Source organism: Pseudorasbora parva, chromosome 20, assembly GCF_024679245.1.
Source record: "Pseudorasbora parva isolate DD20220531a chromosome 20, ASM2467924v1, whole genome shotgun sequence".
NCBI lineage: Eukaryota > Metazoa > Chordata > Actinopteri > Cypriniformes > Gobionidae > Pseudorasbora > Pseudorasbora parva.
This window is the reverse complement of record NC_090191.1, coordinates 43613024-43628023: the sequence shown is the minus strand read 5'-3', so window position 1 is coordinate 43628023 and position 15000 is coordinate 43613024. Positions and strand designations below refer to the sequence as shown.

The following is a 15000-nucleotide window of genomic DNA, read 5'->3' as shown; positions in this document are numbered from 1 at the left end:
TGTGATATATGGGGACATTCCATAGGCGTAATGGTTTTTATACTGTACAAACTGTATTTACTATCCCCTTACACTGCCCCTAAACCTACCCATCACACACACACACACACACACACACACACACACACCCTAAACCTACCCACCACACACACACACACACACACAGCCCCTAAACCTACCCATCACACACACACACACACAGCCCCTAAACCTACCCACCACACACACACACACACACACACACGCTTGTTTTTGTGATATATGGGGACTCTCCATAGGCGTAATGGTTTTTATACTGTACAAACTGTATTTACTATCCCCTTACACTGCCCCTAAACCTACCCATCACACACACACACACACACACACACTGCCCCTAAACCTACCCATCACACACACACACACACAATGCCCCTAAACCTACCCATCACACACACACACACTGCCCCTAAACCTACCCATCACACACACACACACACACACACACACACACACTGCCCCTAAACCTACCCATCACACACACACACACAGCCCCTAAACCTACCCATCACACACACACACACAGCCCCTAAACCTACCCATCACACACACACACACACACACACACACTGCCCCTAAACCTACCCATCACACACACACACACACACACACACACACACTGCCCCTAAACCTACCCATCACACACACACACACACACACACACTGCCCCTAAACCTACCCATCACACACACACACACACACACACACACACACACACACTGCCCCTAAACCTACCCACCACACACACACACACACACTGCCCCTAAACCTACCCACCACACACACACTCACACACACACACACACACACACACACACTGCCCCTAAACCTACCCATCACACACACACACACACACACACACTGCCCCTAAACCTACCCATCACACACACACACACACACACACACACACACACACACTGCCCCTAAACCTACCCACCACACACACACACACACACTGCCCCTAAACCTACCCACACACACACACACACACACACACACACACACAGATTCAGGTGAGTTTGCTGTAATAATAAGCCGTGTTAATGAAGAAAAAAGATCTACAGCGCCGGACACTCGCGCTGGTTTGTTTGCTATCATCCGTGTCATGTGACGAGCGTTTGTGAACCTTCACGTGTTCAAACTGCAGAAAACGGCGTCCATGTTAATGAGCAGCTGGCGGATGATTTTGATTGGAGCGTTGTGGCTGTCATCTCATTTGATTGACAGGTCATATCATCACAATCGACTAGTTTGGAAACACTTTTTGTTGAGGGGTTTAACGCAAATAAATGCGTCACATGACAGAAGTGGCCTATCGCAGCCGTTTCTCTGTGGGCGCATTTAATCTATTATATTCCGATTATTAAATTGTGAATTATTTTATTACCAGGCTGTGTCCTTGTTAAAATCGCAAATCTCTCTGGATTTAAGCGTTCTTAGGAACATTTGGGATAATGTACACAAGTCAACACAATATTTAACACTGATCTAGTGGATATTTGAATCATAACATCTTACATACTGTGCCTTTAATTTGTAAACTAAAGTGGGCTGAAACCAAAAAGGTCTAAACGAATTGTTAAGATGGTTAAATATACGCTACACAAATATAGAGTTTAGGTTTCATTACAACGAGACGGCATTATTCTACTCAGCCTTCAACCAATGAGCATCTGTGGGATGAGCTGAACAAACAAGTCCGCACTTACAGGACTTAAAGGATCTGCTGCTAACATCTTGGTGACATACCACAGCACACCTTTAGGAGTCCATCAGAGACAGGTCAGCAACACAATATTAGGTCATAATGTTATGCCTGATCGGTGTGCGTTAACTATTTTAAAATGATTTCCGTAATTTTGACAGATAATACATTTTAAATGATTTAACAAACCGTGAGGATTAACATTCCAGTCAGTTATTAATGTGATATATCATAAATGACGTCAGGAGAACAGAAGTACGTTCTCCTTTTTCACACTATTACAGCGGAATAAGGAAAGAGCTCTTAGATGTTCTTCCTCTAGCGAGACGTCTGAGAATAAAACATGGATGAGCTTTATCTGTGGGAAACCGTATGACGAGGAATTACACCATTCCCAAACGTGTAGAAAAACTATTACAAATATTACAAACATTTACATTTATTTCTGTGATATAAAGCATCATGATCCGTCAGAAATCATCTGATATGAAGCATTTATGATTATTATCAATAGTTGTGTAAAACATGTTTATCGGGGCTCATTTTAATGCGTTCTTGATAAATAAATGTATTTATTTCTTTAAAAGAGTCCATAAATGAATTCTTACTGACCCAAACGCTGAAGCGAAATGATGCAGACACTTCTGTTTCAGATAAATATAACTATTGATAAAGATTATTTCATATTTCTGACGGATCATGATGCTGAAAACTCAGCTTTGCGTCACAGAAATACATTTTAACATATGTTCGCATTGAAATCAGTTATTCTACATTTGAATAATATTTCACAATATTACTGTTATTTTGTTGTATTTTTAATTAAATTAATGTTGAGCAGAAGAGACTTCTAAACACATTAATAATCTGATGAACGGCGGTGTGTGTATTAAAACATCAGGACGGAGTGTGTGAGCCTCGTGAAATAAACTAAAGCACATTTTTTATGCATTTGTTTCCAAAAAATGAAAACGCTCATCAAACTTGCCATACTATCATTTAAATAAATACATAATTTCAACTCTTCTACAAAAATATCACCATGATTCTTCAAAGTATGGAATTATACGGCACATCACACATCAGAGTCTTTAGGAGATGTGTTTCCTTTCTCAATGTGTGTGTGTGTGTGTGTATGTGTGTGTGTGTGTGTGTGTGTGTGTGTGTGTGTGTGTGGTGAAGTTCACTCACTGCGTCAGGGAACAAACACTATAGTAATACATGATTATTAGCTGTATTTCTATTAATTAATAAACATTTGTATATTTAATATAAAACATAAAAACTTCAAAATGTTTAAATTAATGAATAAACACTTATATTTAATTTAAAACATAATTAAAAATTAAATATCATATTTTAGAATATTTACAAATAAAAAATAAATATAACAAACCCGTAAAAATGTAAAATGTTAATATTTAATGTAGTTTTTCACATTTATTTTTCAATTTAAAACCCAATTTAAAATGTTAAAATTTAAAATGTTTAAATTAATTAAACAATGCAAAATATAAAATAAAAAATGCAGTTTTTACCATTTAATTTAAAACAATTAAAAAATGTATTAAGATATATTTAATTAAATATTACAAATTAAATTTAAAAAATCGTTATTTATTTTCATTTTAAATTAATTGAATATAAAAAATATTTTAAAATCTAATAAATAATACAAATGAAATCAAAATTAAACATTGAAAAACTAAAATAAATTACATTTTAAATGTTTAAGTACATTTTTTATTTATTTATTTTAATAATATCATACTAATAATAATGTCATAATATCATGACTTTGTAAGTCATAATTTTGTGGTTTTTTTAATGTTTTGTAATGTATCGAAGCCCGTGTGGCGGAAAACGGCTTCCGTAGCTTGTCCTGTCAGTCATTAAACTATGAATAATCCACTTTAAATTCTCTTTAAAATATATTTATATTGTTTCTATAAACTTTCTATCTTATTTTATATTTAAATTAGTATTCGTCAGCATTCTGACTGACTTTAATCTCGCGCCAGATTAAAGCACGAATGAAGGAAGAGCATTCAATCACCTGAGCTGCGATTTATCAATCCATCCGATCAGTTCGATCAGTCCAGCGGGGTCAGTCCCGGTTCGATCGATCCAGGGTTCGGCTCGGCTCGGTTCAGTCAGCGGCGTTCCCACATGATTCAGATCCGCGCGGGAGTTGAAAGAGTAACCGTCATAACCGTCATTAACTGCCACACAGCAGAATAAACGAGATTATTCCTTTGAATGTTTCCCGCGTCTCCTGTTTGAAAAAAAATGATGTTAAAAGAGCCGTTAAACGGCAAAAGAGAAAAAGATGTAGAGAAACAGATGCTCTCCCTGAGCTTCACACACACCGAATGACTGACTGGAGGATACACACAATGAATCTCGCTCTCTCTCTCACACACACACACACCACACACACACACACAGATTGAGTGACTGGAGGATACAGACAATGAATCTCTCTCTCTCTCTCTCTCTCTCTCTCTCTCTCTCTCTCACACACACACACACACACACACACGGATTGACTGACTGGAGGATACACACAATGAATCTCGCTCTCTCACACACACACACACACGCACACACGGATTGACTGACTGGAGGATACACACAATGAATCTCTCTCTCTTTCTCTCTCTCACACACACACACACACACACACACACACACACACACAGAGATTGACTGACTGGAAGAGACACGCAATCTCCCTCTCAATGGCTGGAGGATACTTTATTCTGCAACGTTTTAGTTTGACGTTCATTAATTGATAACTTTTGTTTGTTCAGAAAACATTCAAAAGCAACATTCCCACAATGTTTGGAAATCGCAAAATTGAAATTATAACATATCCTACTATAAAAGTCACTCTCTATATAATATTTAAGATTTTGTACGTCATCAGTGATAATTATGTCAATTATGATTTACAAAAGGAGTTTTTTTTTTAATGTTTTGTAATCTAAGCCAGTGTGGCGTAAATGAGTTTCCGTAGATTGTCCTGTCAGTCATCAACGATCAATAATCCACTTTAAACTTTCTTTTTATATATATTTCTTTTCTAAGAATGATAAAATGCGCTTAACGCCACACAACCAAAGACATAAAAATAAAACATTGAATAAACTGAACATTCAGAAATAACGTTCTCAGAACGTTTGTTACCTGGGATGAAGTAGGCCAGTTCAAATACCACGCGAATATCTATCAAGATATTTTAAAGATATTATCACTTAGTAGCAGCGAAGTGGTGTAAATATGCATTATATAGTTGTTGTAATCGTGTTTTATGATAGGCAGCGCGTGATGTTTGAGTAAAGCTGTCCGCGCGCGTGCCGCCATCTTGTGGTCACGTCTGGTTTCGCATGTCGACGCTTATTTTCACTACAAAGACACGAGGATAAGGCCTCGTTTGGAAACAAAGAAAAGTACCTCCACAACTCGATTTTATTTAAAATATTCTTTCGTTCAATGAATTTTGTCATCATGATACACACACACACACACACACACCGATCAGGCATAACATTGGCCACCTTCCTAATATTGTGTTGGTCCCTCTTTTGCAAGGCATGATGGACTCTACCCCGACCCCTGAAGATGTGCTGTGGTATGTGGCACTAAGACGTTAGCAGCAGATCCTAGAAGGCTCGTATTCTTCCCATAGTGCATCCTGGGCCCACACCCGGCCATCCATGTGATGTAAAAGATCATGTATATACACTTGTAGTATATATATATAACCCCCAACACACACACACACAAAACAAACTCCATTAATATACACCTGTGTCACTCAGTAAAATTTATTGTAGAATTGAAATCACATTTTCACCAGCGTTCTAGTAATCCCACGTTTATACAAATGGCAACAGGTCTTCGTACATTATACTTACCAAAGAGAATTAAAAAGCTGCACCAACAATTTCTAGATCTGATTTGCAAAAGAGAGCATCGTTTGTCATTAAAATGATTGTCACCGTGAAGTTTGCTGAAGTAGTAATACAAGACTAGAAAACCGCGAGTAAGACCGGGCCTGGGCCGAGAGCAGTGCAGTGTGAGACGGTCACACAGAGGTCAAAGGTCAGGCGGACCGAGGCATCTTGGGCTTGAGAAGTTTGCGGCGCTCAGCACTCCTCCTTTACGTAGATCTGTTCATCCGTATCCGAATCCAGGTGCTCCAGACGCTCCGTCTGTCCGCTCATGATCTCATCCGGGGTCTTCATGAACCTGCGGCGCACACACACGCACACACACACACACACGCACACACAAACACGCACACACGTTATCATCAGTCGTCGGTCAGTAACACGTGTGTGTGTGTGTGTGTGATGGCGGACCTGACCTGAACAGCAGTCTCTGTCCAGGCTCCTTGCGGATGATGTTGAGTTTATAGTAGTGTCTCAGCGCTCGCGACATCTTCTCATACGTCATATTGGTCCTGTTCTGTGCCACAAACACAACAATAAAACACAAACACACACACACACACACACACACACACGTTAGGTTTTTGTGAATTGTGGGGACTTTCCATAGGCGTAGTGGATTTTACACTGTACATTCTACAACATTCTCAAGCGGTTATGAATCAGTGTATTGATTCCGAATCATGAATCGATTCGCTGAATCATAACCGTTTGAATCTTTATCTGAGGATTGAACACAAACGCGGAAGAGAAGCCAATGCTGAATAAAGTCGTAGTTTTTGTTATTTTTGGACCCAAATGTATTTTGGATGCTTCAAGAGACTCTAATTAACCCACTGATGTCTCATATGGACTACTGTGATGATGTTTTTATTCCCTTTCTGGACATGGACAGTATAGTGTGCATACACTTGCATACGCTCTCGGACTAAATATAAAATATCTTAAACTGTGTGTGAAGATGAGCGGAGGTCTTACGGGTGTGGAGCGACATTAGGGGGAGGAGTTAATGACAGACGTGTTATTTTAGACGTGTGTGTTATTTCAGACGTGTGTGTTATCTATCGTTGAGTGAAAGCGTTCTCACCTTGTGGTTCCCCCACAGGCGGGCCAGGCCGTTGGGATCCATGATCCGGAAGACTTTGGTTTCGCGATCTTCCCAACGGATGTAGTTTTCGTAGCGGCTGTCCGAAAGCAGCTGATAGACGTAATCCCACAGGAGTCTGCAGTCTGATTAACAGCAAAAACTACATTACCCATGATGCAGTGCAGGAGATTTCAATAATCACTCAATAAACCCGTCTCTTGAATAAACTCTCGAATATTACGATCGAATATGATTTCTGAGGTCAGCGAGTAGATCGTTCTCTGGGATGCGGTTTCATGAAATCGAATGTAAAGAGTTTTATCTCTAAACACAGATTAGCTTATAACGCTTGTCTATGGGGCACAGGGTAAGTCAAATTAAACCGCTAGTTAATACCACTAACAGCTCAACATATCCTCACACTAACACGGCAGCATAATGAGGGTCTCTACAGGCAAACCGCAGCATTGAGAACTTTGTAAGAGTACAAACAGTTTAATAAGAAGATACTTTATAAAGACAGAACATTACGCGATCACAGACGGCAGCCATCTTGGAAAACAGTCTCGACGAGTCTGATCAAGCTGTGTTGCCATTGTGAGTGCTGTAGGGGGCGTGGCCTAACCTGCGATGCGGCCGATGGGCGTGGCCTGTTCCTCCGGCGGCGAGACGGGCATGATGATCTGGTTGCGGTAGAGCCGCTCGTCCTGCAGGGGGAGCTGATGGGCGAGGGACAGGTGAGGCGCGTAGTGGACCGCCCCCTGCTGACCTTTGACCTCGCGCCCGTTCTCCTGAGGCGTGCCGCGGCCGTGCCGGAAGTCGGCCGGATTGCCTCGTGCGGGGCTCAGCAGCAGCGGGTGCATGATGGCGCTCGGCATGAGCTGGATCACGCGGGGGGGCGTGGCCTCCTCCGCGCACGGGCTGGTGGGCGGTGCCTCGCGGCTGTGGGCGTGGCCGTTGGGCGCGGCGGGAGACACGGACAGCGGGTACAGGTCGTCCGGCAGATGGTGATTACTGTCGGGCAGCGGAGCGGACGCCTGGGGGTCCTGCAGGGCCGGCGGCGGGTGATGATGATGCGGCGACCGCGAGCGATGGCGGAGCTCAATGGTGGGCGGCTGCAGGGACAGAGCCGGCCGGCGTACCGTTTCTGTCACACACACACACACACGCACGTGCACACACACACACGCACGCACGCACACACACACACACACAGGCATACACGCGCATGCACACACACACACACACACACACAGGCATACACGCGCACACACACACACACAGGCATACACGCGCACACACACACGCGCACACACACACGCGCACACACACACGCGCACACACACAGGCATACACGCGCACGCACACACACACACACACACACACAGGCATACACGCGCACGCACACACAAAAACACAAACGCACAAAAAACACAGTTAGGGTTAACATAAATACTGTAAAACCCGTGAGATATGATTCTGATGTAGAGTAACTTTATATCAGGTGGCCTTAACTATTATGTACTAACTTTAACAAATAAGTAAATGTTCTTACTGTGTTCATATTGTATTGCAAATCCCTTTAGCTGATATTGAGGAGGACACGGGTAGAGTTAGGCACATGTGTGTGTGTGTGTGTGTGTGTGTGTGTGTGTGTGAGAGATACGGGTAGAGTTAGGCACAGGTGTGTGTGTGTGTGAGATACGGGTAGAGTTAGGCACAGGTGTGTGTGTGTGTGTGTGAGATACGGGTAGAGTTAGGCACAGGTGTGTGTGTGTGTGTGTGTGTGAGATACGGGTAGAGTTAGGCACAGGTGTGTGTGTGTGTGAGATACGGGTAGAGTTAGGCACAGGTGTGTGTGTGTGTGTGTGTGTGAGATACGGGTAGAGTTAGGCACAGGTGTGTGTGTGTGTGTGTGTGTGTGAGATACGGGTAGAGTTAGGCACAGGTGTGTGTGTGTGTGTGTGTGTGAGATACGGGTAGAGTTAGGCACAGGTGTGTGTGTGTGTGTGTGTGTGTGAGATACGGGTAGAGTTAGGCACAGGTGTGTGTGTGTGTGTGTGAGATACGGGTAGAGTTAGGCACAGGTGTGTGTGTGTGTGAGATACAGGTAGAGTTAGGCACAGGTGTGTGTGTGTGTGTGTGAGATACGGGTAGAGTTAGGCACAGGTGTGTGTGTGTGTGTGTGTGTGTGTGTAAGGGAAGTGTCCAAAGTGTATTTACAAATGTAACTACAGAAATTAATTACAGAGATAATTACATGCAGGTATTTTTTTAAATGTACACATTCAGTGCACTTTATCAAATGATTAATAATGTTAGTGAAGGCCGCCTGATATATGAAGTGGGTCCGACTGATTTTATGTGAATATATTTTAAAATGTAATGTATTTCTGTGATGCAAAGCTAAATTTTCAGCATCATGATCCTTCAGAAATCATTCTGATATGAAACACACACACACACACACACACACACCACTAGGGGGTGCCAGAGTGCAAACTGAGATCAAACAGAATATTTAAAAAAAAAAAAACTTAAACTTAAAATAATAATACCTATAATTTCTCAGTGATTTGTAACTTGCATCTGATCTAATGTGTGTGTGTGTGTGTGTGTGTGTGTGTGTGTGTGACATATGAGGACTCAAATGTGTATAATGCCATGGGTATGACACAGGTATTACAGGAGAGGGTGAAATATGAGGACATTACCCATGGCCCCACTTTACAAAAGGCTTATAAATCACACAGGAGGAGTTTTTATGAGAAAGTAAAAATGCAGAATGTTTCCTGTGATGGGTAGGTTTAGGGGCTGTGTGTGTGTGTGTGTGTGTGTGTGTGTGTGTGTGTGTGTGTGTGTGTGTGTGTGTGTGTGTGTGTGTGTGTGTGTGTGTGTGTGTGTGTTGAGTAGGTTTAGGGGCAGTGTGTGTGTGTGTGTGTGTTGAGTAGGTTTAGGGGCAGTGTGTGTGTGTGTGTGTGTGTGTGTGTGATGGGTAGGTTCAGGGGCAGTGTGTGTGTGTGTGTGTGTGTGTGTGTGTGTGTGTGTGTGTGTGTGTGTGTGTGTGTGTGTTGAGTAGGTTTAGGGGCAGTGTGTGTGTGTGTGTGTGTGTGTGTTGAGTAGGTTTAGGGGCAGTGTATGTGTGTGTTGAGTAGGTTTAGGGGCAGTGTGTGTGTGTGTGTGTGTGTGTGTGTGTGTGTGTGTGTGTGTGTGTGTGTGTGTGTGTGTGTGTGTGTGTGTGTGTGTGTGTGTGTGTGTGTGTGTTGAGTAGGTTTAGGGGCAGTGTGTGTGTGTGTGTGTGTTGAGTAGGTTTAGGGGCAGTGTGTGTGTGTGTGTGTGTGTGTGTGTGATGGGTAGGTTCAGGGGCAGTGTGTGTGTGTGTGTGTGTGTGTGTGTGTGTGTGTGTGTGTGTGTGTGTGTGTGTGTGTGTTGAGTAGGTTTAGGGGCAGTGTGTGTGTGTGTGTGTGTGTGTGTTGAGTAGGTTTAGGGGCAGTGTGTGTGTGTGTGTGTGTGTGTGTGTGTGTGTTGAGTAGGTTTAGGGGCAGTGTGTGTGTGTGTGTGTGTGTGTGTGTGTGTGTGTGTGTGTGTGTGTGTGTGTGTGTGTGTGTGTGTGTGATGGGTAGGTTTAGGGGCAGTGTAAGGGGATAGTAAATACGGTTTGTACAGTATAAAAACCATTACGCCTATGGAGAGTCCCCACATGTCACAAAAAGTGTGTGTGTGTGTGTGTGTGTGTGTGTGTGTGTGTGTGTGTGTGTGTATGTGTGTGTGAGTGTGAGTGTGTGTTTCAGGAAGTTCTCCAGTTTGAGTTCCTCAGACGTTTCCTCGTCTAACAGGTTCTTCTGTCAACATTCCTCTGGATCATGTGACTGTTTTCAGGCCTAACCTTCCCATAATCCCTCAGTGAGAGCTCAGAGCCAAAGAAGAAGAAGAAGAAGAGGAGGAGGATGAAGAAGAGGAGGATGAAGATGAAGAAGAGGAGGATGAAGAAGAGGAGGATGAAGAAGAGGAGGATGAAGATGAAGAAGAGGAGGATGAAGATGAAGAAGAGGAGGATGAAGAAGAGGAGGATGAAGAAGAGGAGGATGAAGATGAAGAAGAGGAGGATGAAGATGAAGAAGAGGAGGATGAAGAAGAGGAGGATGAAGATGAAGAAGAGGAGGATGAAGATGAAGAAGAGGAGGATGAAGAAGAGGAGGATGAAGATGAAGAAGAGGAGGATGAAGATGAAGAAGAGGAGGATGAAGAGGAGGATGAAGATGAAGAAGAGGAGGATGAAGAAGAAGAGGATGATGAAGAGTCTCGCTCACCTTCATGTTTGTGGTGTAATGGCGTCTCGTTCAGTGTGTGGAAGGATCCGGATGGGAAATACTGAGGCTTCCTCTGCTTTAGGATGTGCTGGAGGAGCTCGTACAGGACGTCTCCTGTCAATACACACACACACACACACACACACACACACACACACACACACACACACACACACACATTACAGTCTATGATCCTTCAGTCGTTCCAGAAGGATCTGAAATAATCACACACTTTTTTCTCTAACTTAAACCTTTGCAGTACACACATATTATATATATAATGATCAGGCATAACATTATGACCTAATATTGTGTTGCTGAGCCGTCTCTGATGGACTCCTCTAGATTCCTGAAGGTGTGCTGTGGTATGTCACCAAGATGTTAGCAGCAGATCCTTTAAGTCCTGTATGTGCGGACTTGTTTGTTCAGCTTATCCCACAGATGCTCGATTGGATTGAGATCTGGGGAATCTGGAGGCCGAGTCGACGCCTCAAACTGGTTGTTGTGCTCCTCAAACCATTCCTGAAGCATTTGTGCTTTGTGTCAGGAGCATTATCCTGCTGGAAGAGCCACAGCCACCAGAATACCGTTTCCATCAAACTGAGCTGCTCTGTGTATTCTGACAGCTTTCTATCAGAACCAGCATTAACTTCTGGAGCAGTTTGAGCTCCAGTAGCTCGTCTGTTTGATCGGACCCCACGGGCCAGCCTTCGCTCCCCACGGTCATCAATGAGCCTTGGCCGCCCATGACCCTGTGGCCGGTTCTCCACTGGTCCTTCCTTGGAGCACTTTTGATAGATACTGACCACTGCAGACCGGGAACAGCCCACAAGAGCTGCAGTTTTGGAGATGCTCTGACCCAGTCGTCTAGCCGTCACAATCTGGCCAAACTCGCTCAAATCCTTACGCTTGCCCATTTCTCCTGCTTCACACACATCAACTCTGAGGACTAAATGTTCACTTGCTGCCTAATATATCCCACCCACTAACAGCTGATGAAGAGATCATCAGTGTTATTCACGGTCATAATGTTATGCTGGATCAGTGTATATATATAACTAACCCATTAAACATCAGACAGACAGTCTTTATTGGGCTAGAAAAACAATAACACACAAACACTATAAATCATCTGAAGGAAGTCATCAGTGTTCATGTTGTGTGTCTATAAAGAGCTTTAAGGAAATGATTCTCAAAAAGGAAGAACACTCTCTCTCTCTCTCTCTCTCTCTCTCTCTCTCTCACACACACACACACACACACACACACACACACACACACACACACACACACACACACACACACACACACACACACGTTTGATTTGTTATCTATTCTATTGGTGTAAGGTTTACTTTACAGTATACTGTACATTCTATCCCCCTAAACCTACCCATTAAAACACACACACACACACACACACACACACACTCACTCTCAGTTCTCAGTTTTCTGGGAAACTCCTGGTTCTAGCAGGTGACGGTTGTGGCTCGATTACGCACAAACACTTCCTTATCGGCCGTTTACCCAACTTCAACTTCCTTCTTCGCTTCAGATTAAAGACCTGACCACACCATTACCCACAATCCTTCACTCAGTGACTGCAGCTGCCGCCCCATCATCGTTTCAGTGTTTGTACAGCAGAAGTACAGGTGTGTGTGTGTGTGTGTGTGTGTGTGTGTGAGGGTCACCTGAGTGAGGAGAGCGGTATCTGAAGTCCTCTTTGGTGAGCAGCAGCAGGGCTTTGCCATTCATCTGGAAGCTTCCGCTGGAAATGGGCCGTAATGCGAACTCCCTCTCGGCCCAACGCAGCCACTGACACACGTCCTCACGGCTCCAGAACACCGGCTGCATCCCTGCACACGCAGACGACACGTTACACACGCAGACAACACGTTACACACGCAGACGACACGTTACACACGCAGACGACACGTTACACACGCATACGACACGTTACACACGCATACGACACGTTACACACGCATACGACACGTTACACACGCAGACGACACGTTACACACGCATACGACACGTTACACACGCAGACGACACGTTACACACGCATACGACACGTTACACACGCATACGACACGTTACACACGCATACGACACGTTACACACGCATACGACACGTTACACACGCAGACGACACGTTACACACGCATACGACACGTTACACACGCAGACGACACGTTACACACGCATACGACACGTTACACACGCATACGACACGTTACACACGCATACAACACGTTACACACGCAGACAACACGTTACACACGCAGACGACACGTTACACACGCAGATGACACGTTAAACACGCATACGACACGTTACACACGCAGACGACACATTACACACGCATACGACACATTACACACGCATACGACACATTACACAGGCAGCCGACACGTTACACGCATACGACACATTGCACACGAATGGCGACACGTTACACACGAATGGCGACATGTTACACGCATTGCAACACTTTACACACGCATGACCGACACCATACACACGGCCTCACAGCTCCAGAACACCGGCTGCATCCCTGCACACGCATACGGCACGTTACACATACGACCGGCACGTTACACATTCATACGACACGTTACACGCGCGGACAGCACATTACACACGCATGACCGACATGTTACACACGCATGACGACACGTTACACACGCATGACGACACGTTACACACATGGCCTCGCGGCTCCAGAACACCAGCTGCATCCCTACACACGCATACGCCAAGTTACACAGGCATACGCCACGTTACACACGCATACAACATATTGCACACGCAGCCAACACGTTACACACGCATACGACGCGTTACACGCATACGACATGTTACACACGCAGACGACACGTTACACACGCAGACGACACGTTACACACGCAGACGACACGTTACACACGCATACCACACATTACACAGGCAGCCGACACGTTACACGCATCGACACGTTGCACACGAATGGAGACACGTTACACACCAATAGCGACACGTTACACGCATTGCAACACGTTACACACGCATGACCGACACGTTACACACGGCCTCACAGCTCCAGAACACCGGCTGCATCCCTGCACACGCATACGGCACGTTACACATACGACCGGCACGTTACACATTCATACGACACGTTACACGCGCGGACAGCACATTACACACGCATGACAGACACGTTACACACACATGACGACACGTTACACACACATGATGACATGTTACACACATGGCCTTGCGGTTCCAGAACACCAGCTGCATCCCTACACACGCATGCGCGAAGTTACACACGCATACGCCACGTTACACACGCATACAACATATTACACACGCAGCCAACACGTTACACACGCATACGACACGTTACACACGCATACGACACGTTACACACGCATACGACACGTTACACGCATACGACACGTTACACGCATACGACACGTTACACACGCATACGACACGTTACACACGCATACGACACGTTACACACGCATACGACACGTTACACACGCATACGACACGTTACACGCGTACGCTGCGTTACACACGCATACGCCACGTTACACACGCATACAACATATTACACACGCAGCCATCACGTTACACACGCATACGACACGTTACACGCATACGACACGTTACACACGCATACGACACGTTGCACATGAATGGCGACACGTTACACGCATTGCAACACGTTACACACGCATGCCCGACACGTTACACACGGCCTCACAGCTCCAGAACACCGGCTGCATCCCTGCACACGCATACGGCACGTTACACATACGACCGGCACGTTACACATTCATACGACACGTTACACGCGCGGACAGCACATTACACACGCATGACGACAAGTTACACACACACACACACACA

At 44.6% G+C, this 15000-nt stretch overlaps 2 protein-coding genes and 1 long non-coding RNA gene across 4 annotated transcripts in view; 1 reads left to right on the top strand and 2 right to left on the bottom strand.

Annotated features, from left to right (window-relative positions):
• The window catches only part of LOC137048647 (chemokine-like protein TAFA-2), a 13493-nt gene extending 9339 nt beyond the window's left edge, over positions 1-4154 (bottom strand). Inside the window, exons 1-2 of the mRNA XM_067426825.1 lie at positions 4114-4154; positions 3801-3966 (exon numbers count right to left, since the gene is read on the bottom strand). The gene's annotated coding sequence lies outside the window, so the exon portion shown is untranslated. The remainder of the gene's footprint in view (positions 1-3800; positions 3967-4113) is intronic.
• Positions 1-12532, top strand: part of LOC137048648 (uncharacterized) — a 47329-nt gene extending 34797 nt beyond the window's left edge. The window contains exon 2 of the long non-coding RNA XR_010899493.1: positions 12090-12532. This is a non-coding gene — a long non-coding RNA (uncharacterized lncRNA). The remainder of the gene's footprint in view (positions 1-12089) is intronic.
• The window catches only part of etv6 (ETS variant transcription factor 6), a 27036-nt gene continuing 17594 nt past the window's right edge, over positions 5559-15000 (bottom strand). For both annotated transcript variants that reach the window (XM_067426823.1, XM_067426824.1), the window contains exons 3-8: positions 12789-12953; positions 11098-11211; positions 7413-7934; positions 6788-6930; positions 6117-6217; positions 5559-5998 (exon numbers count right to left, since the gene is read on the bottom strand). In XM_067426823.1, the coding sequence (XP_067282924.1) occupies positions 5896-5998; positions 6117-6217; positions 6788-6930; positions 7413-7934; positions 11098-11211; positions 12789-12953 (1148 nt within the window). In that variant the 3' untranslated portion in view covers positions 5559-5895. The remainder of the gene's footprint in view (positions 5999-6116; positions 6218-6787; positions 6931-7412; positions 7935-11097; positions 11212-12788; positions 12954-15000) is intronic.